Source organism: Heteronotia binoei, chromosome 2 (assembly GCF_032191835.1).
Source record: "Heteronotia binoei isolate CCM8104 ecotype False Entrance Well chromosome 2, APGP_CSIRO_Hbin_v1, whole genome shotgun sequence".
Lineage (NCBI taxonomy): Eukaryota > Metazoa > Chordata > Lepidosauria > Squamata > Gekkonidae > Heteronotia > Heteronotia binoei.
Genome location: NC_083224.1, coordinates 194,702,665 through 194,730,120, shown reverse-complemented (window position 1 = coordinate 194,730,120; position 27,456 = coordinate 194,702,665). Strand labels below are relative to the sequence as shown.

The 27,456-nt window shown below is 48.8% G+C and overlaps 2 protein-coding genes across 2 annotated transcripts in view; both read left to right on the top strand.

The window, feature by feature from the left end:
* The window catches only part of ATP8B3 (ATPase phospholipid transporting 8B3), an 89,602-nt gene extending 79,213 nt beyond the window's left edge, over positions 1 to 10,389 (top strand). The window contains exons 25-27 of the mRNA XM_060233492.1: positions 3,681 to 3,819; positions 7,288 to 7,418; positions 10,102 to 10,389. Of these exons, the coding sequence (XP_060089475.1) occupies positions 3,681 to 3,819; positions 7,288 to 7,418; positions 10,102 to 10,389 (558 nt within the window). The remainder of the gene's footprint in view (positions 1 to 3,680; positions 3,820 to 7,287; positions 7,419 to 10,101) is intronic.
* Positions 10,390 to 18,157: 7,768 nt separating this feature from the next.
* LOC132567448 (phospholipid-transporting ATPase IK-like) overlaps positions 18,158 to 27,456 on the top strand; it is a 93,136-nt gene continuing 83,837 nt past the window's right edge. Inside the window, exon 1 of the mRNA XM_060233124.1 lies at positions 18,158 to 18,316. Within this exon, the coding sequence (XP_060089107.1) occupies positions 18,158 to 18,316 (159 nt within the window). The remainder of the gene's footprint in view (positions 18,317 to 27,456) is intronic.

The window sequence follows — 27,456 nt, the reverse complement described above, 5'->3', positions numbered from 1 at the left end:
TGTTTCTTGGTGTAATTTTTGGTGCAATTGCAGAACAGATGTTGCTGCAGTTAATGTTGGAAGAAGCTGATATTAAGCAATCTCTTACTTTGACAAATATTTTTGCAGTTGAGACTTGTGTAGTTGTCGCTTGGAACATTTCATTAAGCCTTGCATTAATGCAACATGACCTATTAATTTTTTAACTTTTGGTTATATTTGAGTGGTGGTCAGGGAAATTGACAAATGTTGGTCAGGGAAAGTCAGGGAACGTCAGGGAAATGAAAAATAAAATTTTAGTGGCAACCCTGGCTTTGCTTTGTAGTTCCTGTGTGATTGAACAAGCCTGCCCTCCCTCACACACACACACCTAGTGACACTGGGTGTGTGTGGGGGGGGAAGTATTTGAGAAGTTCCTGCATTGTGAAGGGGTTGGACTAGATGACCTGGAGGTCCCTCTCAACTCTACGATTCTAAGGATTAAGTTTCCAAGTCCTCACACCAGTGTGTCTTGGAAAGGAATGGTTGGAAGGAGACCAAGCATATCCATATCTCTGTCTTCTTCCCTTCCAATACTTTCTCCCACCACCATACCTCCCTTGTCCCCTGATTACTGGGATCCCTAACTTGACGCTGATAATACAGTTGTTTCTCTAAATCAGCACTAGGGTTGCCAAGTCCAATTCAAGAAACATCTGGGGACTTTGGGGTTGGAGCCAGGAGACTTTGGGGGTGGAGCCAGGAGCAAGGGTGTGACAAGCATAATTGAACTCCAAAGGGAGTTCCGGCCATCACATTTAAAGGGACTGCACACCTTTTAAATACCTCCATTGGAAATAATGAAGGATAGGGGCACCTTCTTTCGGGGCTCATAGAATTGGACCCTTTGGTCCAATCTTTTTGAAACTTGGAGGGTTTTTTGAGTAGAGGCATCGGATGCTATGCTGCAAATTTGGTACCTCTATTTCAAAAAACATTCCCCCCCCCCCGAGCCTCAGATACCAGCAGATCAATTCTCCATTATACCCTATAGGAATCGGTCTCCATAGGGAATAATGGAGTGCCAAGCAGATATCCCCCCCCGCACTTTCTGATGACCCTGAAGTGGGGGGAGGGCCTCAACTGGGGGATATCCTGCCCCCACCTGGGCAACCCTGTTCAGCACCCTCTTTCACACAGTGGCTAGCCGCAGGTCTACAGGCAGGGGAGGGATGGTGGCTCAGTGGTAGAGCATCTGCTTGGTAAGCAGAAGGTCCCAGGTTCAATCCCCGGCATCTCCAAAAAAGGGTCCAGGCAAATGGGTGTGAAAAACCTCAGCTTGAGACCCTGGAGAGCCGCTGCCAGTCTGAGAAGACAATACTGACTTTGATAGACCAAAGGTCTGATTCAGTATAAGGCAGCTTCATATGTCCATAAAAGATCTCCTTGGTCACTGGTTTTCAGAGGGTCCCCACCTCTAAACATGGAGGCTCCACTGAGTCACTGTGGCTGTTAGCCATTGCCGGACCTCAGTTCCTCAGAAAATTGTATCTGCTCACCCTTGAAAGTCAGCTTCTGCCCTCGCCTGGTCAAGAGCACAAAAGGCCATCACATTTAAAGGGACCGCACGCCTTTTAAATGCCTTCCATAGGAAATAATGGGAGGGTGGGGGCACCTGCTTTGGGGGCTCATAGAACTGAACCCCCCTGGTCAAATATTCTTGATACTTGGGGCATGTTTCGAGGAGAGGTTATGGATGCTATGCTGTAAATTTTGGGGCTTCTGTCTCAAAAACAGCTCCTCTGGAGCCCCAGATACGTATGGGTCGATTCTCCATTATACCCTATAGGAATTGATCACCATAGGGTATAATGGGGTGCCCAGCAGCAATTCCTCCCTCCCCCCCAGCTTTCTGATGACCCTGAAGCGGGGGGAGGGCCTCCAAAGCGGGTGTTCCCCTGCCCCCACCTGGGGATTAGAGCAAACAGGAAACCACAGTGTACAGTTTAGGTAAACTAGGAAAATAAGACTGTGAAATTAACAACCTTTGAAGAAAATGCACACAAACACTTTATAAAGCCAATTCATTGGAACTAAACAAAGGTAATCGTCAAACACAAATCGAAATGGCTCAACAAAGCTCAAAATTCAGCTATTATTTCTCTAGTTCCAAAGAAATTATCTCAATGCTGTGATTAGGGTTGCCAAGTCCAATTCAAGAAATATCTGGGGACTTTGGGGGTGGAGCCAGGAGACATTGGGGGCGGAGCCAGGAACAAGGATGTGACAAGCATCATTAAACTCCAAGGAAATTGTGGCCATCATATTTAAAGGGACAGCACACCTTTTTAAATGTTTTCCTTCCATAGGAAATAATGAAGGATAGGGGCACCTTCTTTTGGGCCTCATAGAATTGGACCCCCTGGTCCAATCGTTTTGAAACTTGGGGGGTACTTTGGGGAGAGGCACTAGATACTATACTGAAAATTTGGTGCCTCTATCCCAAAAAACAGCTCCCCCAGAGCCCCCGAAGCCTCCAGATCAATTCCCCATTATACCCTATGAGAATCGATCTCCACATAGGGAATTATGAAGTGCTCAGCAGACGTTCCCCCCCCCCCCCAGTTTCTAATTACTCTGAAGCGAGGGATTGGCCTCTCTACTCACGAGTTGCTGCCAACTTCTTCAAAGTAACACAGACACCCCATCCCAAGAGGAAGCCTTTCAATCGGAGACTGAAGCCTCCAGAGGTGGAAAGACACATGGTCCTCTGGGGGCCGGGCTTTCCTCCACCGGCCAGCTGACTGGGGGCGGGAAGGAGCCTGCGAAAGCGGAAGAACCCCCGCTGGGACCTGGGGATTGGCAAGCCTAGCTGTGATTGATTGGTAATATATCCTGCTGCCTGCAAACTTCCTTGCTGGAAGACCATATGTTCAAATGATGTAGAAGTAGCAGTCCTCCACCCAACAGATACGGCTACACGAGTCCAAGGTTCTGTTCGTGTTTCATCCGCCACTTCCGCTGGCCGCCTGTATCTTTATCAGGAACCCATGCTAAGGCAGCAGCTCACTTGGAAAGCTTTCATTCTTGTTTGCACGAACTGTTCTCGTGTTTTAACAATTTATTGATAACATATGGTTACAAAACTTAATTATAAATTTCCTGTACTAACCCATATGATATTTCAATCCCCCCTCCCTCCCTTGTTTGACTTCCCCGAAGTTATATATTTAAGTTCAATACTAAAGGTACCAGTAACTGATCAAAGTTCAATATTTTTTTTCCCTCATCAATACTAAAAAATTGTCCAATGTCTTTTTACATTCCACTCTTTCTCCATATATCCTTTAAATTTCTTCCACTCCTTTTTGAATATATCTAGATCATAGTCTCTTAGAGTTCTAGTTAGTTTGTCCATCTCACTCCACGATAAAACTTTCATAATCCAGTCCCATTTCTCTGGTCTTTTTTCTTGTTTCCACAGCTGCGCATACAATGTCCTAGCAGCTGAGAGCAAGTACCAAATTAATGTCCTGTCTTCCTTTGGAAATTTTTCTAATTGTAATCCAAGCAAGAAAGTCTCTGCAGTTTTTTTAAAGTCATAACCCAAAATTTTGGAGAACCGTTCTCCAAACAACAGAATGGTGTTATTTTTCCTAGTTTACCCAACTGAGGATTGGCAGACCTGTTCATGGTTCTTCTATGCTCTTCTTCCCCGGTAGATCATTCTGGAAGTCAAATTCTGGACCGTCTTCTCCGTCTTGGCCGTCGCCCTCAGCGTAGTTCTCTACTGCTTTTTTTCCTACCTCACTCAGAGTCCCCAGGCTTACCAAACGGCTCCCCTGGTGTTCCAGTTCCCTGGTAAGATGCTGCCTCTTTGGGGAGTTGTTCTTCTTGCCTTTTCCCTTTGCACGCGGAAGGAAAGAGCGCAGTCCGGCTTTCCGAAAGCTGCGAGGTTGACTCTCTGTCGAGCCCCATGGGAAAGGGGCCGCTTCCCCAAGCAAGATAGGAATCTGCCTGCGTGCCCCTCCCCTTCCAGGTTAAGGAGGAGGGGGTCCACGGAGACTGCTTTTTCCTAATTAAAAAAGAAGGTAAGGGGGGGGGGGAAGATTGCTTATCAGCGCACCTATTTGTTGCAGAAAAAATGTAAAAAGTGCGTTATAATATAGTGGGTTCTATACATTAATGAGGCGAGGTGGCAGTGATCATTTATTGAATATAGCATGGTATAGCGCTGCCGACGAAGACTGCAAACTAGGGCCGCAGGGCCCCCCTATATATACATACCCAAAGTCCTCGCCCTGCCTGTGACTGGACCATTCGAACCAGTCGGGGGCTCTTGATTGGAGCAGGGCTAGGGTTGCCAAGTCCAATTCAAGAAATATCTGGGGACTTCGGGGGTGGAGCCAGGAGACTTTGGGGGTGGAGCCAGGAGACATTAGGGGTGGAGCCAAGATCAAGGCTGTGACAAGCATAATTGAACTCCAAAGGGAGTTCTGGCCCTCACATTTAAAGGGACGGCACACCTTTTCAATTCCTTCCTTCCATAGGAAATCATGAAGGATAGGGGCACCTTCTTTTAGGGTTCATAGAATTGGACCCCCTGGTCCAATCATTTTGAAACTTGGAGGATATTTTGGGGAGAGGTACTAGATGCTATACTGAAAATTTGGTGCCTCTACCCAAAAAAACAGCCCCCCCACAGCTGCAGATACCCGTGGATCAATTCTCCATGATTTTCTATGGGAATAAATCTCCATAGGAAATAACAGAGTTCCCAGCAGACATTTCCCTCCCCTCCCCCCCGCTTTCTGACGACCCTGAAGCAGGGGGAGGGCCTCCAAACCAGGGGATCCCCTGCTCCCACCTGGGGATTGGCAACCCTAAGCAGGGCTCTGGATTTGGATTCTGCTGCCTCTTGTTCCCGAATCCCCTAAGCTCTGTCCTTCAGGCCCCGGTGAGCCGGGCAAGAACTCCAGCTTATAGATACAATTCAAAGCACATATACAACATGCGTCTTTTGAACCTTCCCCTCACCCCGTGGATTAAACCCTGTGGAGGCCCCTAGGCAGTCGAAATATGGGGGCCCCCTCGCAAATTATCACAGAGTCGGAGCGCACGGCCCACGGCCTCCACTGCAGCCTGCAGGCCCCTTCTCCAAAGCCCCTTTAACCAAGCTGCGGGGGAAAAGCAGAGAGAGGCAAACTTGGTGACGACGCCGGCAGCAGCCTCACCAGGCAAATTGGGCAAAGAGCAGCTCAGTTGCTAGCTGTGTGTGCCGGCTGGAAAGGCTGCAAGCAGGGGGGAAACCAAGGGGTAAAGTTGGCCCGGGGCCCTTAAAGGCATGCAAGTCCATAGGCCAGTGCCTATTTGGTCTAATTGTTAATCCGGCTCTGCTCCTACCCCTGATAGAACTGGATTCAGAATGAGGAAAAGTTTAGGATTGGCAAGGGGTAAGGACATGGCGGAGAGAGCCCCGTGGCGCAGAGTGGTAAAGCTGCAGTACTGCACTCCTAAACTCTGCTTACGACCAGTGTTCTCTCTGAGTTAGCATGAGCTAGCTCGCAGATTTCTAGCCTCCAGCTCACACATTTTTGTTTAAGCTCAGGAAGGATGACCCCAGAGCACACTAATTTAGGCGGCAGCTCGCAACTTTAAGGCCAGTAGCTCACAAAGTAGAATTTTTGCTCACAAGACTTTGCAGCTTAGAGGGGACCTTGCTTACGACCTGAGTTCGATCCCGGTGGAAACTGGGTTCAGGTAGCCTGCTCAAGGTTGACTCAGCCTTCCATCCTTCCAAGCTCATTAAAAGGAGTGTCCAGCTTGCTGGGGGGGGAAAGCATAGAGGACTGGGGAAGGCAATGGCAAACCACCCCGTAAAAAGTCTGCCGTGAAAACGTTGAGAAACCAACGTCACCCCAGAGTCAGAAAGAACTGGTGCTTGCACAAGGGACTACCTTTGCCTTTCATTTTTTTAAGGACATTGTGGAACTTATGAACATATGAAGCTGCCTTATACTGAATCAGACCCTTGGTCCATCAAAGTCAGTATTGTCTACTCAGACTGGCAGCGGCTCTCCAGGGTCTCAAGCTGAGGTTTTTCACACCTATTTGCCTGGACCCTTTTTAGTTGGAGATGCCGGGGATTGAACCTGGGACCTTCTGCTTCCCAAGCAGATGCTCTACCACTGAGCCACCGTCCCTCCATCTCCATCACCTACTGCCTGGACCCTTTTTAGTTGGCGATGCTGGGGATTGAACCTGGGACCTTCTGCTTCCCAAGCAGATGCTCTACCACTGAGCCACCGTCCCTCCATCTCCATCACCTACTGCCTGGACCCTTTTTAGTTGGAGATGCTGGGGATTGAACCTGGGACCTTCTGCTTCCCAAGCAGATGCTCTACCACTGAGCCACCGTCCCTCCATCTCCATCACCTACTGCCTGGACCCTTTTTAGTTGGCGATGCTGGGGATTGAACCTGGGACCTTCTGCTTCCCAAGCAGATGCTCTACCACTGAGCCACCGTCCCTCCATCTCCATCACCTACTGCCTGGACCCTTTTTAGTTGGAGATGCTGGGGATTGAACCTGGGACCTTCTGCTTCCCAAGCAGATGCTCTACCACTGAGCCACCGTCCCTCCCCAAGGACATTGTAGCACCCTTTTATGTTATATTGTAATTCAAATTATTAATTCAAATGCTGTTTTTATGTAATTGTATTTTAATTGTAAATTGCTTTGAATTTTATCGTTGTATCATGGTACAATGTACTATATGTCATGTAAGCCGCCCTGAGCCTGCTTCGGCGGGGAGGGCGGGATATAAATTAAAATTTATTATTATTATTATAAGGACTGAGTAGGAAGAAGGGAAGAAAGGAAAGTGCATGTGATGGAAGGGTTGGCGGGGAGGAAGCTGGTTGACCAGGGAGGTAATTTTTTTTTGGGGGGGGGGAGCAGGAAATGTGTGACCAGAAAAATTGGGGGGGGGTGCATATCAAGATCAATACTTCCTCTAAGCTGCGGAGTCTTGTGAGCAAAAATTCTACTTTGTGAGCTGCTGGCATTAAAGTTGTGCATCCTTCCTGCATCCGTTAGCTTGCTCTGGGGCCATTTTTCCTGAGCTGTAAATGTGAGCTGGAGGCTAAAAAACGGTGAGCTGGCTCACACTGACTCAGCTTAGAGGGAACACTGATCAAGAGTAAAGGCAGTGGGGCCAGCGAGGCAGGAAGAGATTTCCATCTCACCGGAGTCCTTCAGGATCACCCCGCCCCCTTCCAGTCACATATAACAGGATCTAAGCTACCTCCAACTTCTGCTTTTACGCAGATGCCTCTAAGAATGCACTGACGGACCCATTGGCTTTGCTTGTCGTCTTGCTTTCCGTCACCGTCAACACCATCCCCTCCCTTGCCGCCCGCTTTCTACGCAGCATGACCGTCTCGAGAACCATGATGGAGGTAAGCACTGCTCTTGTGATGGCCATCGAGTGTCTACTAAAGGGCTGGATACTGAAGAGCCCTTGGTGGTGGTGTGGGGGGGGGGGGGAGCCTTTGGTGTAGCTGTTGGGAAAGTAGTCTGGAGGACAGGAAAGAAGCCTTCACGAAGTTGTTAGCACAAGGGGTGGGCATTCGGTTCAGCTGAACCAAATACAACCCCGAATAACAGCTGATTCGGCTGTATTCGGTGCCATATACAGCCAAATCAGATTCTCTGGAGGACAGGAAAGAAGCCTTCACGAAGTTGTTAGCACAAGGGGTGGGCATTCGGTTCAGCTGAACCAAATACAACCCTGAATAACAGCTGATTCGGCTGTATTCGGTGCCATATACAGCCAAATCAGATTCTCTGATCTGATTCGGCTGCCGAATACAGCAGTCCTGAATTGTATTCCACAGCTATTCAGCTCCATTAGACCATATGGGCCATTGAAGTTAATGGCAGAATAGGGTATAATTTATGGGGGCTCTGGTATTTGGGCATAAACTCTATGGTAGAAGCCAAATCTACCATAGAGCTTTTGCCCAAATACCACAGCATTGCCCCTACATCTCTGTGCAATGATGGCACTTCCGGGTCATATGGGAAAGTGACCTAGAAATGCTACCATAACATCAGCTGGGTATCTCTCCTGCTCACGGTAAGTCTCCCCCCCCCTCCATTCCCTGGCTGTTTCCCTGATTTTGTTGGCACCCAGCATTGCAAGGATAGTGTTGCCAGGTCCAGTTCCAGAAATATCTGGAGGCTTTGGGAAAACAATGAAATGGCATTGCAAGCTTCCCCCCTCCCCCTGGGTCTACTCAGATTGGCAATGGCTCTCCAGTATAATCTTCTCCTTTGGCTATAGGTTCCCAGGTTAGAGTACTCACTAGGTCAGGTCCATTGAGCAGAGACAAGCTGACTCAAAGCATCAACCCTTTATCTCCAAGGATGCAACTCCAGGGAGCCTGAGCTTCAGCTATCTGTATAGGAACACTGAACGTGAAACTATCTCCACTCCATTGAAACACATTGCAGCACAGGCAAAGCCGCAAGGAAAACGTGGAATGGATCTTCCATCAAGGTCCCTGGGCCCTATCCATCTATCTGGGCACAGGGACCTGAATGGAAAATCCACTCCACATTCTTCCCACAGCTTGGATGGAGAGTCCATTCCAGGTTTTCCTTGCAGCTTTGTCTGCATTGCAACCTGCAAAGGCAAGGCAGAAAAGGCAAGGAACTGAAGGTGCAGGGAACTTCATCAGCCTGAGAGCTTTAGGGCTGCCAAGTCCCTGGTTAGTGTAAGGGTTCCCCCACCTGGGAGGTTCTCAACCTGCCGGCCCACCTCCCCCAACGTCGGCGCAATGACGTCACCTGGAAGTGACATCAGTGTGCCGGTGATGTTGCACAGAGGCCACTCTAGGCATTTCCAAGAAAACTCTATGGCAGGGGTGGCCAATGGTAGCTCTCCAAATGTTTTTTTTGCCTACAACTCCCATCAGCCCCAGCCAGCAAGGCCAATGGCTGGGGCTGATGGGAGTTGTAGGCAAAAAAACATCCGGAGAGCTACCGTTGGCCATCCCTGCTCTATGGTTTTCCCAGATGCTGTAGCCATTTGGGAGGAAAAACCTGACGGTACAATAGGGGGAACCCTCCCCCAACGTTGCCAGTGCGATGATGTCACCCGGAAGTGATGTCATCGCGGTGGTGATGTTGTGCAGCGGCCGCTCTAGCCGTTTATGAGGGAACTCTATGGTTTTCCCGGATGCTCTAGCCATTTGGGAGGGGAAACTCTATGGTACAATAGGTACCCCCACCGGGGAGCAGAGGGGACTAAGCAACCCTACAGAGCTTCAAATGGCGAGGAAAGAAGAGGGTGGAGGCTAGAAAAGAGCCTCAGGTTGGTTGGTTCTGGTCTGCAGGCTGGATATCTGACACCCCTGCGCTAGGGAGTGTTCCAAGAGAGGGGGACAGAAGAACAGCATCTTACCTTTTTCTTTGGGATCCCTCTCTCCATCGGGTGCTGTGCTGAGATTATGAGTGCGAGCATTCCCTTTTTAATAAACGGTGTATAACTTTTAAGGCTGGCGGCAGCCCCTCTAGGTACTGGGAAAACCAGGTGGGTGGCACATGTCAGGCAGACACCTTGAACAGCAACTGGTTCCCAGATATCTGAGAGGCCAGGGCAGAAGTCCTATGAAGGAAGGTTGAAGGAACTGGGCCTGTTTAGCCTGGAAAGGAGGCGGCTGAGAGGTGATAGGAACACCATCTTCAAGGACTTGAAGGGCTGTCATAGAGAGGATTGGGTGGACCGGAACCAAGGGGTTGAAATTAAATCAGAAGAGCTTCCGGCTCAACATTAGGAAGAACTTCCTGACCGCCTGAGCGATTCCTCAGCGGAACAGGCTTCCTCGGGAGGTGGTAGGCTCTCCTTCCTTGGAGGATTTAAAGCAGATGGCCATCTGACAGCAATGAGGATCCTGTGAACTTAGGGGGAGGGATTTGGGAGTTTCCTGCATTGTGCAGGGGGTTGGACCAGATGACCCTGGAGGGCCCTTCCAACTCTATGTTTCTAACAGGGCCCACAGGTCAGAGCAGAGCTGTCCCACCAGTTCCCAAGAGATCCGCTGATAACGCTTGCTCTTTTTCACCGCTTTTCGGCAGGTGGTTCAAGCCAGAGACCTGAAGACGAAGCCGAGCACGGTGGAGCTGACGTCTCACTTCCGGAGAGATTCCCCCTGGAGGCGCTCCGGTTACGCCTTCTCCCACAAGGAAGGTTACGCCGACCTCATCTCCAAGGGCGCCAGCTTGCGCCTCAAAGGCCCCCAAGTCCTCAGCGAACTCAACGGCTTTCACCACGCCCTGCCGCCCGGCAAAGAAGGCTCTACCACCGCCGAGGACGCTGCCTCCGATCACGATGTTACTGCACCACTGAAGTTCCTGCCCTGTTGACCCTGGTGAGGGGGGGAGGGCCACAAGTGTCCTTATTTGAACTCAAAGGAACCAATCCTGGATCTTCAGTCACAGGGCTCGATGTCGAACATCTTTTCTGCTCCCCCGGGTCTCTCCCACACAGTCAGACCATGAGATTCTGAGTGCAAATCCTGGTAGCCCAGACTTTACGGAAAAGCTGCCGTTTTCTGGCCTGGTGCCTATAGATTAACTCCTGGTCCTTGTCAGGAAATCAACGGCTTAATCAAACGACAGTCTTCCCGCTGTAGTCGTAAAACAGGGGAAAGCATAAACCCCTGGGGTACGCTAACAAGTGTGACCATCACCTCTCCAGGGACGAACTAACGAGTGTCTTTTGGGGATTCCTCGATCAAAACCAGCGCTTTTGTTTCTCGGCTTTCCGCTGCCTGCGTTTTCGACCCGTTTTGTCTCGCGTGAGGATCTCGTTCCGCCCTGACAGGCAAACCGTACTTTACTTACCGTGTGTCGTTTCACGCGCATCGTGCCGTCGAACGAACGCCAGGAGGAAAAGTGCACATGCTTGGGGCGCAAAGGTTGTGGGGAGCAAAAATAAAAGAATCCTGGGGTTGATTTGCCTGAGAGGGGAAGCGGAACGAAAACGGAACGTTCAGGTTGAAGCAGCACAGTGGAGACATTTGGAGTCGCCCCGAAACGCGGCTGTGTCTTCTCACTCCTACTGATACTTTAAAAATGCAATTTAATGAGGAGTATGCCTGAGCCATCTATCGTATGTACACCTGTGTGTGTGTGTTTGTTTGTTTTTTAAGCCTGAATCCCCTCGTCCTAAATGCCAATTGCAGTGGAGGAAAAAGGGCATGTATGCTCAGAGGCCAGTGACTGGGTCCGTTTCAGCCGTGAGTGCTGGCCAAGAAACTAGCCTATAGGCCGAATCCTTTGGCGGCTGTGCCAAAATTTCCAAATTTTTCAAGAAATTGGCCTCCTAGATAAGACAATAGGTTGGATCCAGTAGATCTGTCCTAGAGAATTTACATGTACCTCTCCTGCTGGTAGCTTTATCCAAGTGTGCGGACTCTTATCTGGGAGAACCGGGTTTGATTCCCCACTCCTCCACTTGCAGCTGCTGGAATGGCCTTGGGTCAGCCATAGCTCTCGTAGGAGTTGTCCTTGAAAGGGCAGCTGCTGTGAGAGCTCTCTCAGCCCCACCCACCTCACAGGGTGTCTGTTGTGGGGCGAGAAGATATAGGAGATTGTGAGCCTGCCTCTCTGAAACTCTGTCCTCGAAAGGGCAGCTTCTGGGAGAGCTCTTTCAGCCCCACCCGCCTCACAGGGCATCTGTTGTGGGGGGAGAAGATAAAGGAGATTGTAGGCTGCTCTGAGACTCTGTCCTTGAAAGTGCAGCTTCTGGGAGAGCTCTCTCAGTCCCACCTGCCTCACAGGGCATCTGTTGTAGGGAGAGAAGATAAAGGAGATTGTAGGATGCTCTGAGACTCTGTCCTTGAAAGTGCAGCTTCTGGGAGAGCTCTCTCAGTCCCACCTGCCTCAGAGGGTGTCTGTTGTGGGGGAGGAAGGGAAAGGAGATTGTAGTCCGCTCTGAGACTCTGTCCTTGAAAGGGCTGCTTTTGGGAGAGCTCTCTCAGCCCCACCTGCCTCACAGGGTGTCTGTTGTAGGGAGAGAAGATAAAGGAGATTGTAGGATGCTCTGAGACTCTGTCCTTGAAAGTGCAGCTTCTGGGAGAGCTCTCTCAGTCCCACCTGCCTCAGAGGGTGTCTGTTGTGGGGGAGGAAGGGAAAGGAGATTGTAGTCCGCTCTGAGACTCTGTCCTTGAAAGGGCTGCTTTTGGGAGAGCTCTCTCAGTCCCACCTGCCTCACAGGGCATCTGTTGTAGGGAGAGAAGATAAAGGAGATTGTAGGATGCTCTGAGACTCTGTCCTTGAAAGTGCAGCTTCTGGGAGAGCTCTCTCAGTCCCACCTGCCTCAGAGGGTGTCTGTTGTGGGGGAGGAAGGGAAAGGAGATTGTAGTCCGCTCTGAGACTCTGTCCTTGAAAGGGCTGCTTTTGGGAGAGCTCTCTCAGCCCCACCTGCCTCACAGGGTGTCTGTTGTGGGCGAGGAAGGGAAAGGATTTTGTGACCACTCTGAGACTCTGAGATTCAGAGTATAGGGCAGGATATAAATCCAATATCTTCTTCTTTTGAGTCAGGGGAAACTCTCTTTGGCCCCCAATCTTCCATTTGGAGATACGCTGCCTCTTGTCATGGATGTTATCCTTAGCTCTGGGAGGCTTTCCGTAGGCACAGAAGAACTAATGTCACTTCCGATTCTATCTGGGATCGCTTTTAAGTAGGGGATGCAGCCAAAGTTGTGTTCATCTGAATTCCTCCCTTTGCACCCAACAAAGGTTTATTCCGGGTGTAAGTTTTCAAAATAGAACTTTGTTGGTTTTAAAGGGTGCTGCGGGACTCCAACTTTGCTTTAGGTCTTAAGGAACCTCAAGGACCTTTTTTGAGCAGAAACTGACAGGAACACAGCTCTTGGTGTCAGGGGGTGTGACTTAATTTGAAAACAAATTCCTGCCGTTCTTTTTCTACAAAAAATGTCCTGTATGAAACAATGGTGATGTCAGGAGCGCGGCCTAACGTGCAAATGATTCTTGCCGGGCTTTTTCTACCAAAAAAAAAAAAAAAGAGAACATCCATAAGCATTCAGATTCTTCTCTGAAATCGGAAGACCCTCAACCCAAATTACCAAAATGATTCGCTAGAGGGGTGCTAGAACCACATGAATGGTCAAAACAATTGCCAAAATGATCCACTAGAGGGTGCCAGAACCGCATCGTGGTCGAAACGATCTGCTGCTGTTGCACGCACAACTGCCCTCTGCTGGATTGCCATGGTACTGCTAAACACTTTCATTTCTCTTCCCATTTTAGCCAGCCTGAATCACCAACAATGACTTCCCAGCTTTGTTACTGATTTTTTAAAATATATATTACTTCTGTCTGAATTCATCCCTGGAGTTTTGAGTTCCAAATTCGCCGCTCTGGTTTCCAAACTGGAAATGACCACTGGAAATCCCCCACTGATTCACTTTTTTAAAATTTACAGGTGATGTAAAAGGGGCATTTTTCTTCTGTTCTCTGCCTCACAGAGTGTTCTGATCACAGCAGGGGATAGAGCTGATGAACTGCTGTTTTCAGTGTTTTCAAAGGTGGCATCTTCATTTCTCTCCCCCCCCCCTTTTCCCCTCCAGTGCCATCAAATTGCACCTTTAAGACCAACTTAGTTTTATTCAGAACGTAAGCTTTCGTGCGCATGCAATGCTTCTTCAGATGAGGAATGAGGTACAGTAAGCAGAACCACATATAACTGGTGGGGTTTGGAATGCCAAGTGGTACAAAGTTAAAAATCAATAGCAGAATAGTAAAATTAACAACTTCTGGGAAAGAAATGCCTTAAGAACATAAGAGAAGCCATATTGGATCAGGCCAATGGCCCATCTAGTCCAACACTCTGTATCACACAGTGGCCAAAATGCACACACACACACACTGTGGCTAATAGCCACTGATGGACTGCTCCATATTTTTATCCAATCCCCTCTTGAAGCTGGCTATGCTTGTAGCCGCCACCACCTCCTGTGGCAGTGAATTCCACATCTTAATCACCCTTTGGCTGAAGAAGGACTTCCCTTTATCCGTTTTAACCTGACTGCTCAGCAATTTTATCGAATGCCCACGAGTTCTTGTATTGTGAGAAAAGGAGAAAAGGACTTCTTTCTGTACTTTCTCCATCCCATGCGTAAACTTGTAAACTTCTATCATGTCACCCTGCAGTCGAGGTTTCTCCTTCTTTTTGACCCAGGTTTATTAGCAATAGGATAAATTAACAGGCATTCTCACATTCTGACATGTTACTGTTTTATGGTTTCCCACGCGAATTCAACCCAGATCAAAGGTTTTCTGAATGTGTTAATTTTACTATTCTGCTATTGGTTTTTTAACTTTGTGCCACTTGGCATTCCAAACCCCACCAGCTACATGTGGTTCTGCTTACCGTACCTCATTCCTCGTCTGAAGAAGTGTGCACGCACACGAAAGCTTACATTCTAAAGAAAACTAAGTTGGTCTTAAAGATGCAATTGACTCCTGTTTTGTTCTACTACTTCAGGCCAACATGGCTGTCTATTTGGGTCTATCAAATTAAACAGAGTCTGCAATTTCTGGTGGTCTCCATCAAAGAGGCTACAAAGTGCAGATCTGGGGCTTTTCAATCATGCCCTGAACCACCTTTTTCTTCCTCCCACCCACCCCCCCTTTAATTCAAGCATCTAGCTTAATGAAGAGTTTTGGAGAACCCGAAAGCTTGCTCTTTCTTTTGTGACAGTTTGGTTGATCTAGGCGTCATACTACGGTTATCCTATGGTTAGGATTGTTGAAGCAACGTCCAAAGATTGTTGAAGCAAACGTCAAAGATTGTTGAAGCAACGTCCAAAGTACTTCCTTTTATCCGTTTTAACCCGTCTGCTCAGCAATTTCATTGAATGCCCACGAGTTCTTGTATTGTGAGAAAGGGAGAAAAGGACTTCCTTCTCTATTTTCTCCATCCCATGCAGAAAGTAGAGAAAGAAGTCCTTTTCTCCCTTTCTCACAAAACGAGAACTCGTGGGCATTCGATGAAATTGCTGAGCAGACAGGTTAAAACGGATAAAAGGAAGTACTTCTTCACCCAAAGGGTGATTAAGATGTGGAATTCACTGCCACGGGAGGTGGCGGCGGCCACAAGTATAGCCACCTTCAAGAGGGGTTTAGATAAAAATATGGAGCACAGGTCTATCAGTGGCTATTAGCCACAGTGTGTGTGTATATATAAATTTTTTTGCCACTTTGTGACACAGAGTGTTGGACTGGATGGGCCATTGGCCTGATCCAACATGGCTTCTCTTATGTTATGTTGTTCTTATGAATGGAACACAATCTTCTATTTTGTGTGTGGGTTTTTTGTGTGTCGGGGGTGGTGGTGGTGGTTTACAGGGATACAGCAGTGGTTCTCGTGTAGGGTTGCCGACTCCAGGTTAAAAAAGCCCTAGAGATTTGGGGATAGAGCCCAGGCGGGGTTTGGGAAGGAGGGGGACCTTACTGGGATGTAATCATCATCATCATCATTATCATCATCATTTTATTTGTATCCCGCCCTCCCCGCCGAAGCAGGCTCAGGGCGGCTAACAACATTAAATCAATACATTAAATACATGATAATTCGAAACAATAACTCATTTAACAATTTCATTAAAATTCTAAAATTAATAAAATTAGTCAAATTGACATCCTGGTGCTATTAAAACAGATGGTAAATTTTTCTTAGCAGTCTCTCTCTTTAATCGATGTAGGCCATCCTAAAAAGGATGGTCTTGCAGGCCCTGCGGAACTGTTCAAAGTCCCGCAGGGCCCGCATTTCTTCCGGGAGCTGGTTCCATAGGTGTGGAGCCACTACAGAGAAAGCCCGAGTGCGGGTACTCTGTAGTTTTACCTCTTTCGGCCCGGGGATAGTCAGCAGGTTCTTCCCTGCTGACCTCAGTGCTCTCTGGGGTTCATATGAGGAAAGACGGTCATATGTGGGGTTTTTGGCCACTGTGTGATGGACTGGATGGGCCATTGGCTGGATCCAACATGGATGTAATGCCTAAAAGCCCCCCTTTCCAAAGCAGCACTTTCCTGCCAGGGAACAGACCTCTGCCATATTGAAATCTGTTGTCATTCCAGGTGACCTCGAATGGAGGCTGGAAATGCATTGTGCCATCAACTCAGTCTTGGTTTCTGTGTGCAGATGTCCTCATTTTGTGTGTGCGTGTGTGTACGTGATCCTTCCTACATTTTTTTTTCCAATAAAGCCGGTGCAATGGCTTTGAAAATCCTGTCTAGTCTTTGAATCTTCATGTAGCACTGCAGAGGGGGGAAAACGGGGCGGGGGGGCATAGAACCATAGCATGGGAAGAGGCCATCTAGACCAGGGGTGGCCAAACTTGCTTAACGTAAGAGCCACATAGAATAGACATCAGATGTTTGAGAGCCTCAAGACATGAATGTCAGATGTCTGACAGCTGCAAGGAAGGAAGGAAGGACCGTGCTATGGAGCAAGCATAGAGAGCTTCAAGAGGGGACTGGATAAACATATGGAGCAGAGGTCCATCAGAGGATATTAGCCACAGCATATTGATGGAACTCTCTGTCTGCTCTGTATTCTTGGTGCTTGGGGATGGCACAGTGGGAGGGCTTCTAGTGTCCTGGCCCCACTGATGGACCTCCTGATGGGATCTGGGTTTTTTGGCCACTGTGTGACACAGAGTATTGGACTAGATGGGCCATTGGCCTGATCCAACATGGCTTCTCTTATGTTGTTATGTCTGAGGCAGTGATGCTCTGTATTCTTGGTGCTTGGGAGGGAGGTACAGTGGGAGGGCTTCTAGTGTCCTAGCCCCACTGATGGACCTCCTGATGGCACCTGGGTTTTTTGGCCACTGTGTGACACAGAGTGTTGGACTAGATGGGCCATTGGCCTGATCCAACATGGCTTCTCTTATGTTCTTATATCTGGGGCAGTGATGCTCTGTATTCTTGGTGCTTGGGAAGGGGGCACAGTGGGAGGGCTTCTAGTGTCCTAGCCCCACTGAAGGACCTCCTGATGGCACCTGGGTTTTTTGGACACTGTGTGACACAGAGTGTTGGACTAGATGGGCCACTGGCCTGATCCAACATGGCTTCTCTTATGTTCTTATATCTGGGGCAGTGATGCTCTGTATTCTTGGTGCTTAAGAAGGGGGCACAGTGGGAGGGCTTCTAGTGTCCTGGCCCCACTGAAGGACCTCCTGATGGCACCTGGTTTTTTTGGACACTGTGTGACACAGAGTGTTGGACTAGATGGGCCACTGGCCTGATCCAACATGGATTCTCTTATGTTCTTATATCTGGGGCAGTGATGCTCTGTATTCTTGGTGCTGGCGGGGGGGGGGGGCAGTGGGAGGGCTTCTGGTGTCTTGGCCCCACTGATGGACCTCCTGATGGCACCTGGCTTTTTGTGGGGGTTTTGGCCACTGTGTGACGGACTGGATGGGCCATTGGCCGGATCCAACATGGCTTCTCTCATGTTCTTAAGGAAGGCAGGCAGGCAAGTAGGCAAATAGATGGGGGAGAGGTGGAAAGAAAGCAGTATTAACGGCATGAGCCAAACAGCCAACTGGCTTGGCTCGGAGAAGTGGTTTAAAGAGACTTTAAATGCCTTCTTCAAGCTGGACGACAAGGCATTGAGGGGCTTTTGAGAGACACACTTTGAGTGTGAAAGAGCCACATGTGGCTCCTGAGCCGCAGTTTGCCCACCCCTGATCTAGTCCAACCCCCTGTGCGGTGCAGGATCAGCCGAAAGAATCCCTGACAAATTTCCTCCAGCTGTTGCTTGAAGATGGCCGGTGAGAGGGAGATCGCACCCACCGCCGCCACCAATCCAAAGCCACTAGGGCACACAACTCAAACAACACCGCAAAGCTTCATCAAGAATGATGCAAATTGACACATTTAATAACGCATGCTGGCTCGCTGGAAGACCAAACGAACCATCATCCAACAGTTCGTGGGGAGCACTCGCTCCGTTTCATGGTGCCTTGACCGGCAGAAGGATTTTTTTTTTTTTTTACAAATTCTAAAGGCTCTGCGGAGCTCAACAACGTGTTTGGGGGCGTCAGCAGCCCATGCCTGACTCAGTGAACATCTGATTGCATCACTTGTTTCAGTCCGTCCAATGCCCATGCGCCTGAGGAAGCAAACAGGGAAACGGATATTTACCGGTGTACCGTTGCGCGGTTCCATCTTCAAAGGAATCTTGGAGTGCAGCTCCATCTTCAAAGGAATTTTGGACTTTATTTTGGACTTGTGGAGCCCTACGGAGCCCTTAGAATTTGTAAAAAAAAAAAATTCTTCTGTCGGTCACGGCTGCATGAAATGGAGCGAGTGATCCCTATGAACTGGTGAAGGATTGTCCGTTTGGTCTTCCAGTGAGTCCGCATGTGTTATTAAATGTGTCAATTAGCATCATTCTTGATTAAGCTTTACGGCATTGTTTGGGTTGTGTGCCCTAGTGGCTTTGGACTGGACTCTTGTGACAAAACCCCCTCTCTTTTCGCCTTTGGCCACCATCGTATCCAGCAACTGGTTTATAAACCATAGGAAACTGGCAAAGGGAAATGGGGACTTCCTCAAAAGCTTATCAGAGATTCCATAAGGTGGACCAATCATGGCATGGGACAAACAGCTTACCTAACCGCATGACTTGCCCAGCCACAAGAGCATTGAGTGGGTGCTGGGGCCCACTCCCAGAATCCCTTGTACCGCACCAAGAAAATACCTTCCAGCTCAGCCTTGAGCGGCCTGTGTTTTTGTGAGCATCGTTGCCAAAAGCTCAAAACAGCCACCACTTGTGGGCATTCTGCAGCTTTCCAAATTGACAAAGAAGTCTTCAAAAGCTCCAATTGCCATCCGCTAATGAGCCAGGAGTACACACAGATAAGGAATCCAGCAGCGGCATGGTGAGGGTGTTCCTTTGGAGAAGTCCCCCCTCCCCACCGAAGTAACACCAGGTAGTTTTAGAAATGGCTGAAAACTCCATGGTAGAACAATAGCATTTCCAGAAATGCCTAGAAATACCTGACATCACTTCCAGGTTTTCCGCAGAAGTGAGGCCATTATTCCCAAGAGTCCACAACCTACCGTGTCTCCACCCCCTTGGCCTGACATCAGCGTCAAGACACGGACCCATAACCTAGGTGTGGCAAACAGGGGTGATGCCCCATCAACATTTTATCACCCCCCTCCAATCAGACCAGCTCCTTGCAGCTTCTTAAGAACATAAGAGAAGCCATGTTGGATCAGGCCAATGGCCCATTGAGTCCAACACTCTGAGTCACATAAGAACATAAGAGAAGCCCTGTTGGATCAGGCCAGTGGCCCATCCAGTCCAACACTCTGCGTCACATAAGAACATAAGAGAAGCCCTGTTGGATGAGGCCAGTGGCCCATCCAGTCCAACACTCTGTGTCACATAAGAACATAAGAGAAGCCCTGTTGGATCAGGCCAATGGCCCCTTCAGTCCAACACTCTGTGTCACATAAGAACATAAGAGAAGCCCTGTTGGATCAGGCCAATGGCCCATCCAGTCCAACACTCTGTGTCACATAAGAACATAAGAGAAGCCCTGTTGGATCAGGCCAATGGCCCCATCCAGTCCAACACTCTGTGTCACATAAGAACATAAGAGAAGCCCTGTTGGATCAGGCCAATGGCCCATTGAGTCCAACACTTTGTGTCTGGAAGCCGCCCTGAGCCACTTGTGGGAAGGGCGGGATACAAATCCCAAATAAATAAATAAGAACATAAGAGAAGCCATGTTGGATCAGGCCAATGGCCCATTGAGTCCAACACTCTGAGTCACATAAGAACATAAGAGAAGCCATGTTGGATCAGGCCAATGGCCCCTCCAGTCCAACACTCTGAGTCACATAAGAGAAGCCATGTTGGATCAGGCCAATGGCCCATCCAGTCCAACACCCTGTGTCACACTGTGGCCAAAAATCCCAGGTGCCATCAGGAGGTCCATCAGTGGGGCCAGGACACTAGAAGTCCTCCCATTTTGCCCCCCACAAGCACCCAGAATATAGAGCATCACTGCCGCAGACATAAGAACATAAGAGAAGCCATGTTGGATCAGGCCAATGGCCCATCCAGTCCAACAACCTGTGTCACACTGTGGCCCAAAGCCCAGGTGCCATCAGGAGGTCCATCAGTGGGGCAGGACACTAGAAGTCCTCCCACTGTGCCCCCCCCCAGCACAAAGAAGACAGAGCATCACTGCCCCAGACAGAGAGTTCCAAAAATACACTGTGGCCAATAGCCACTGAGGGACCTCTGTGCCAGATGTTGATCCAATCCCCTCTTGAAGCTGTCTATGCTTGTAGCCACCACCACCTCCTGTCTTGAGAGAAAATAACACACGTTGAAGAAGTTGCCATTTTCTCCAGGTGAACTGCTCTCTGCGATCTGGCCATGAACAGTCGTTCTGGAAGAACTCCAGACATCTTCTGGAGCTTGTGAACTCTGACAGACTTCGGTGTCAATGGCAATGGAAACTATTTTCACTGAAATGCAATGCAAATTACACAATAAAAAAAAGGTAAAGGTTGTCCCCTGTTCAAGCACCAGTCGTTTCCGACTCTGGGGTGATGTCGCATCATGACGTTTTCACGGCAGACTTTTTGCGGGGTGGATTGCCACTGCCTTCCCCAGTCCTCTATGCTTTCCCCCCAGCAAGCTGGGTACTCATTTGACCGACCTTGGACGGATGAAAGGCTGAGTCAACCTTGAGCCGGCTACCTGAACCCAGCTTCCGCCGGGATCGAACTCAGGTCGGGAGCAGAGAGCTCGGACTGCAGCTTTATCACTCTGCGCCCCGGGGCTGTTCTCAAAAACCACACCATATCTAAATGCAAAATATGCAATTTATAAATGCTGTATCGAACGATAAATATCTAGCATCAGCCATATAAATCCATCAGATCACTTTTGTCATATAGTTACAAAAATGACAATCGCCAGGCTTCCAGGACTCTGCGTAGACCATGTCTCTTAAAATCCAAGAGCTATGACGCTCCTCTTTGCAAATGCATCCAACTCATAATGTACATGGCACAACATTATGGACCCATCTGCTTCCATCCTTAGCTAGTAGTAAGTAAGTCTCTAGCCGTTTCCCTACTCTTTCCTATCCATAAGGGGACTTCTCGAATAAAGAGAGAAGCCAGGCCTCATTTTGGGCAGGAGCTCCTACGAGCGGAGCTTCGGAACCTCTAAATTTTATCGTGCTCTGTTTATCTTTAAAAAAAGGTCAAGGTCGTCCCCTGTGCAAGCACCAGTCGTTCCCGACACTGGGGTGATGTTGCTTTCACCACGTTTTCACACTTTTTTACGGGGTGGTTTGCCATTGCCTTCCCCAGTCACTTTGCTCCGGACCACGCACCAAAGTTGAGGCAGTAGTGTGGAAACAAAATTTAAACTGGGGGGAAATCAACCCTCAGCACATGAGAAGCAAACAGACCAGTGTGGAAAAGGCCTCCTTGTCACACATTCCCACCCCCAGTACCTTCCTGGTCAACCAGCTTCCTCCCCATCAGCCATTCCATCACATGCACTTTCCGTCTCGTCTTCCACCTCGACCCTTCCACTATGTCCTTTCCCCCTTGCCAATCCGAAACTCTTCCTCATTCTAGACCCAGTTCTTTCTTTTTTTGGTGGTGGTGTGGTGGGGGGATGGAGGTTATCTCACGTAAAGATACACTTTTTATGTTTTTCTGCAAAGAGGAGGTTTGCCGAAATGCAAACTCCCCCCCCCCCCGGGTGCCCCCAACTTTGCAAATTTTTAGATCCACACGAGAGGAAAGGAAAGGTCCCCTGTGCAAGCACCAGTCGTTTCCAACTCTGGAGTGACGTTGCTTTCACAACATTTTCATGGCAGACTTTTTACGGGGTGGTTTGCCATTGCCTTCCCCAGTCATCTACACTTTCCACCCAGCAAGCTGGGTAATTTTACCGACTTCAGAAGGATGGAAGGCTGGGTCAACCTGGAGCCGGCTACCTGAACCAGCTTCTGCTGGGATCGAACTCAGGTCATGAGCAGAGGGCTCTGACTGCAGTACTGCAGCTTTACCACTGCGCCACGGGGCTTTTGTCTTAATCCCCCTCCCAAAAAATATACTTACTTCTGGGCGCCATTGTTCAACCCCCCCTGTGGAAATTTTGCCGAACTCTTTAAGATTTTATAAACTTTCTAATATTTCCTCCCACAAAAAATGGGAAAATAACCCAAACATATTAAGTATACAGATGGAAATCTTCAATTTGAAAAGCATTTTAAGTAGAAGAAGACTGTAGATTTATACCCTGCCCTTCTCTCTGAATCAGAGACTCAGAGCAGCTTACAATCTCCTACATCTTCTCCCTCCGCAACAGACACCCTGTGAGGTGGGTGGGGCTGAGAGAGCTCTCCCAGAAGCTGCCCTTTCAAGGACAGAGTCTCAGAGCGGCTTACCATCTCCTTTCCCTTCCTCCCCAAAACAGACACCCTGTGAGGTGGGTGGGGCTGAGAGAGCTCTCCCAGAAGCTGCCCTTTCAAGGACAACCCCTGCGATAGCTGACCCAAGGCCATTCCAGCAGTTGTAAGTGGAATAGGGGGGAATCAAACCCGGTTCTTCCAGATAAGAGTCCACACACTTAACCACTATGCCAAACTGGCTGGTAAAGGTAGATGCTGAGCTGATATAATTTAGGACATCTTCCTGGGATGTCGGGGGTGGTGGTGGTGTGTGGCATATGCAAATTAATTGTGCTAATGAGCTCCGGCACCTCTTTTTCTACAAAATGACCCCTGTTAATGCCATCAGGTAATCGGGCCACCGCTTTTCCTCAGGTTGGGTCCATCTGAAAAACCCTGAAGGCTCCAGGACACCTCCTCAGGGGGTGGTGAGATACCCTACGCTAGCCTGATTTTGCCAGATTTGGGGAGCTGCAATCAGTATCTGGACGGGAGACGGGCAGGACAGTCCAGGATTGCCATGCAGAGGCAGGCGATGGCAAACCACCTCTGAAGGTCTTTTGCCCTGAAAACCTTAAGCGGGCTGCGAGTTGACGGGACTTGATGGACACACTCACAGAAACGCTTGATGCAACAGGGGCCTCCTTCTAAATGTACTCTTCCCCCTCACCTGTTGGGTTTAATGTTCAATATTAAATTTTAGCAGGGCTTTTTTTGTAGAAAAAGCCCAGGAGGAACGTATTTGCATATTAGGCCATACCCCCTGATGTAACCATAGTTTCGCAGAGGGCTTTTTTGGTAGAAAAGACCCAGCAGGAACTCATTTGAATATTAGGCCACACCTCCTGATGCCACCATCAGGACTTTTTGCAGAAAAAGCCCAGCAGGAACACATTTGCATATTAGGCCACACTTCCTAATATCATCATTGCTTCACAGAGAGCTTTTTTGTAGAAAGAGCCCAGCAGGAACTCATTTGCATATTAGGCCACACCTCTTAATATCATCACTGTTTCATAGAGAGCTTTTTTGTAAAAAAAAAAGCCCAGCAGGAACTCATTTGCATATCAGGCCACACCTCCTAATATCATCATTGTTTCACAGAGAGCTTTTTTGTAGAAAGAGCCCAGCAGGAACTCATTTGCATATTAGGCCACACCTCTTAATATCATCACTGTTTCATAGAGAGCTTTTTTGTGAAAAAGGCCCAGCAGGAACTCATTTGCATATCAGGCCACACCTCCTAATATCATCATTGTTTCACAGAGAGCTTTTTTGTAGAAAGAGCCCAGCGGGAACTCATTTGCATATTAGGCCACACCTCCTAATATCATCATTGTTTCACAGAGAGCTTTTTTGTAGAAGGAGCCCAGCAGGAACTCATTTGCATATCAGGCCACACCTCCCAATATCATCATTGTTTCACAGAGAGCTTTTTTGTAGAAAGAGCCCAGCAGGAACTCATTTGCATATTAGGCCACACCTCCTAATATCATCATTGTTTCGCAGTTTTTTGTAGAAAGAGCCCAGCAGGAACTCATTTACATATTAGGCCACACCTCCTAATATAGTCATTGTTTCACAGAGGGAGAGGGCTGTTTTGTAGAAAGAGCCCAGCAGGAACTCATTTGACTATTAGGCCACACCTCCTGATTTCACCATTGTTTCACAGAGGTCTTTTTTGTAGAAGAAGGCTTCTTTTTGTAGGAAAAGCCCAGCAGGAACACATTTGCATATTAGGCCACACCCCCTGATGCCAACCCAGCCGGAACTGCATTCCTGTTCAGAAAAAGCCCTGATTTTTAGCACATTAAAAATTAGTTGTGTTTTCTTTTCTTTTACTTGCCAACCTCTGGGTGGTGTAAATAAAAAAACCACTAAGAGACACCATAAATTTTAAACCACCAGACAGTGTAATGTAGAGGTCAGTGGTGTTCTGACCACGCTTGCACATTGAACTTCAAATAGACAAGAGCAAAAAGATATTCACAAAAGAGTTCAAAAACAGTCTTTCAAATCACAAAGGATTAACAATATTTCAGTGGTTAATAGAATGGAAAGAAGCCCTTCCAAAGACATCTGTTCTAGCTATCAAGACATTTCATCCATCTTTCTTCAGTTTGGAGGCTTATTTATCACTGGAACCCAATCTTTACGATATATTCATAGAAGACCAACAAGGTTCAGAACATAGGAACATAAGAGAAGCCATGTCCCACGCTCTATGTCACACAGTGGCCAAAAAAACCAAGTGGCATCAAGAGGTCCACCAGTGGGGCTAGAAGCCCTTCCAGTGCACTCCCCCAAGCACTAAGAATACAGAGCCTCACTGCCCCAGACAGACAGCTCCAACAATACGCTGTGGCTAAGAGCCACTGATGGACCTCTGCTCCATATGCTTATCCATTCCCGTCTTGAAGCTATCTATGCTTGTAGCCACCACCCCCTCCTGTGGCAGTGAATTCCACATGTTAATCACCCTTTGGGTGAAGAAGGACTTCCTTTTATCCGTTCTAACCCGACTGCTCAGCAATTTCATTGAATGCCCACGAGTTCTTGTATTGTGAGAAAGGGAAAAAAGTACTTCTTTCTCTACCTTCTCTATCCCATGCATAATCTTGTAAACCTCTATCATGTCACCCCGCAGTTGACGTTTCTCCAGTCTAAAGAGCCCCAAGCGTTTTAACCTTTCTTCATAGGGAAAGTGTCCCACCCCTTTAATCATTCTAATTGCCCTTTTCTGCAGTTTTTCCAATGCTATAATATCCTTTTTGAGGTGCGGTGACCAGAATTGTACACAGTACTCCAAATGAGGCCGCACCATCGATTTATACAGGGGCATTATGATACTGGCTGATTTGTTTTCAGTTCCCTTCCTAATAATTCCCAGCATGGCATTGGCCTTTTTTGTTGCAGTCGAACACTGTCTTGACATTTTCAGTGAGTTATCTGTCATGCCTGTTAGATTTCCAGGTTCCATTTCTGGGCGGAGCCTTGCAGCTGACTTCCCGCTAGGATCCTTTCCCGTCCCAAACATCACCCTCTCACAGACTCCACCCACAAATCTCCAAGAATTTCCCACATCAGCCATTGGCAGATCAGCCGCCACTCAAGTCTCCTGACCTCCCATTGCTTGAGTCTGATCCCCTCTCCTGCCTGCTGGGCCACTGGGGAAGCTGTTAGCCAGTGGCAGTTGCTATGCAACCAGGCCTGGTTGGGGAGGCGGGGCTTTCTCGGCCTGTTAGGCCTTGGAGGGAGAGCTCATTGGGCCCAGTCCTGGGTCCCGTTGCCAACTCCAGGTGGGTGGGAAATTCCTGTTGATTTAGTGGCGGAGTCTAAAGGAAGCCACAGTTTGGGGAGGGGAGAGCTAGGGTTGCCAAGTCCAATTCAAGAAATATCTGGGGACTTTGGGGGAGGGGCCAGGAGACTTTGGGGGTGGAGCCAGGAAACATTGGGAGTGGGGCCAGGACCAAGGTTGTGACAAGCACAATTGAACTCCATGGGGAGTTCTGGCCATCACATTTAAAGGGACTGCACACCTTTTAAATTCCTTCCCCCCCATTGGAAATAATGAAGGATAGGGTCACCTTCTTTGGGGGCTCATAGAATTGGACCCCCTGGTCCAATCGTTTTGAAACTTGGAGGGTATTTTAGGGAGAGGCACAGGATGCTACGCTGAAATGTTGGTGCCTCTAACTAAATAAACAGCCCCTGCTGAGCCCCAGATACCCATGGATCAATTTTCCATTATACCCTATTATGCCTATGGAATAATCTCCTTAGGGAATAATGGAATACCCAGCAGATATTTCCCCCCGCCCCCAGCTTTCTGATGACCCTGAAGTGGGGGTAGAGCCTCCAAACCTGGGGATCCCCTGCCCCCACCTGGGGATTGGCAACCCTACCCTCCAAAGCATTCCTTTGCTCCAGGATGGAGAGAGAGATTTGTTGTCTGGAGTTACGGCTGCCAATACCCAGAAGAGGGCAGGGGATCCCCTGGTATGGAGGCCTGCTTCAGGGTCATCAGAAAACAGGTCGTGGGGAGGGAAATGTCTGCTGGGCACTCCATTATTCCCCATGGAAAACAATTCCCATAGAATATAATGCAGAATTTATCCATGGGTATCTGGGGCTCTGAGAGGCTTTTTTTGAGGTAGAGGCACAAAAATCTCAGCATAGCGTACGGCGCCTCTCCTCAAAACACCCGCCAAGTTTTAAAAGGATTGGACCAGAGGGTCCAATTCTATGTGCGGGAGGAAGATAACGGAGATTGTATGCCACTCTGAGAGCTCTCTCAGCCCCACCTACCACACAGGGTGCCTGTTGTGGGGGAGGAAGGGAAAGGAGATTGTAGGCCGCTCTGAGACTCTGTCCTTGAAAGGGTGGCTTCTGGGAGAGCCCTCTCAGCCCCACCCGCCTCACAGGGTGTCTGCTGTGGGGGAGGAAAGGAAAGGAGATTGTAGGCCGCTCTGAGACTCTGTCCTTGAAAGGGCAGCTTCTGGGAGAGCTCTCTCAGCCCCACCCGCCTCACAGGGTGTCTGTTGTGGGGGAGGAAGGGAAAGGAGATTGTAGGCCGCTCTGAGACTGTCCTTGAAAGGGCAGCTTCTGGGAGAGCTCTCAGCCCCATCCACCTCACAGGGTGTCTGTTGTGGGGGAGGAAGGGAAAGGAGATTGTAGGCCGCTCTGAGACTCTGTCCTTGAAAGGGCAGCTTCTGGGAGAGCTCTCTTAGCCCCACCCACCTCACAGGGTGTCTGTTGTGGGGCAGGAAGGAAAGGAGATTGTAGGCCGCTCTGAGACTCTGTCCTTGAAAGGGCAGCTTCTGGGAGAGCTCTCTCAGCCCCACCCACCTCACAGGGTGTCTGTTGTGGGGGAGGAAGGGAAAGGAGATTGAAGGCCGCTCTGAGACCCCATCCTTGAAAGGGCAGCTTCTGGGAGAGCTCTCTCAGCCCCACCTGCCTC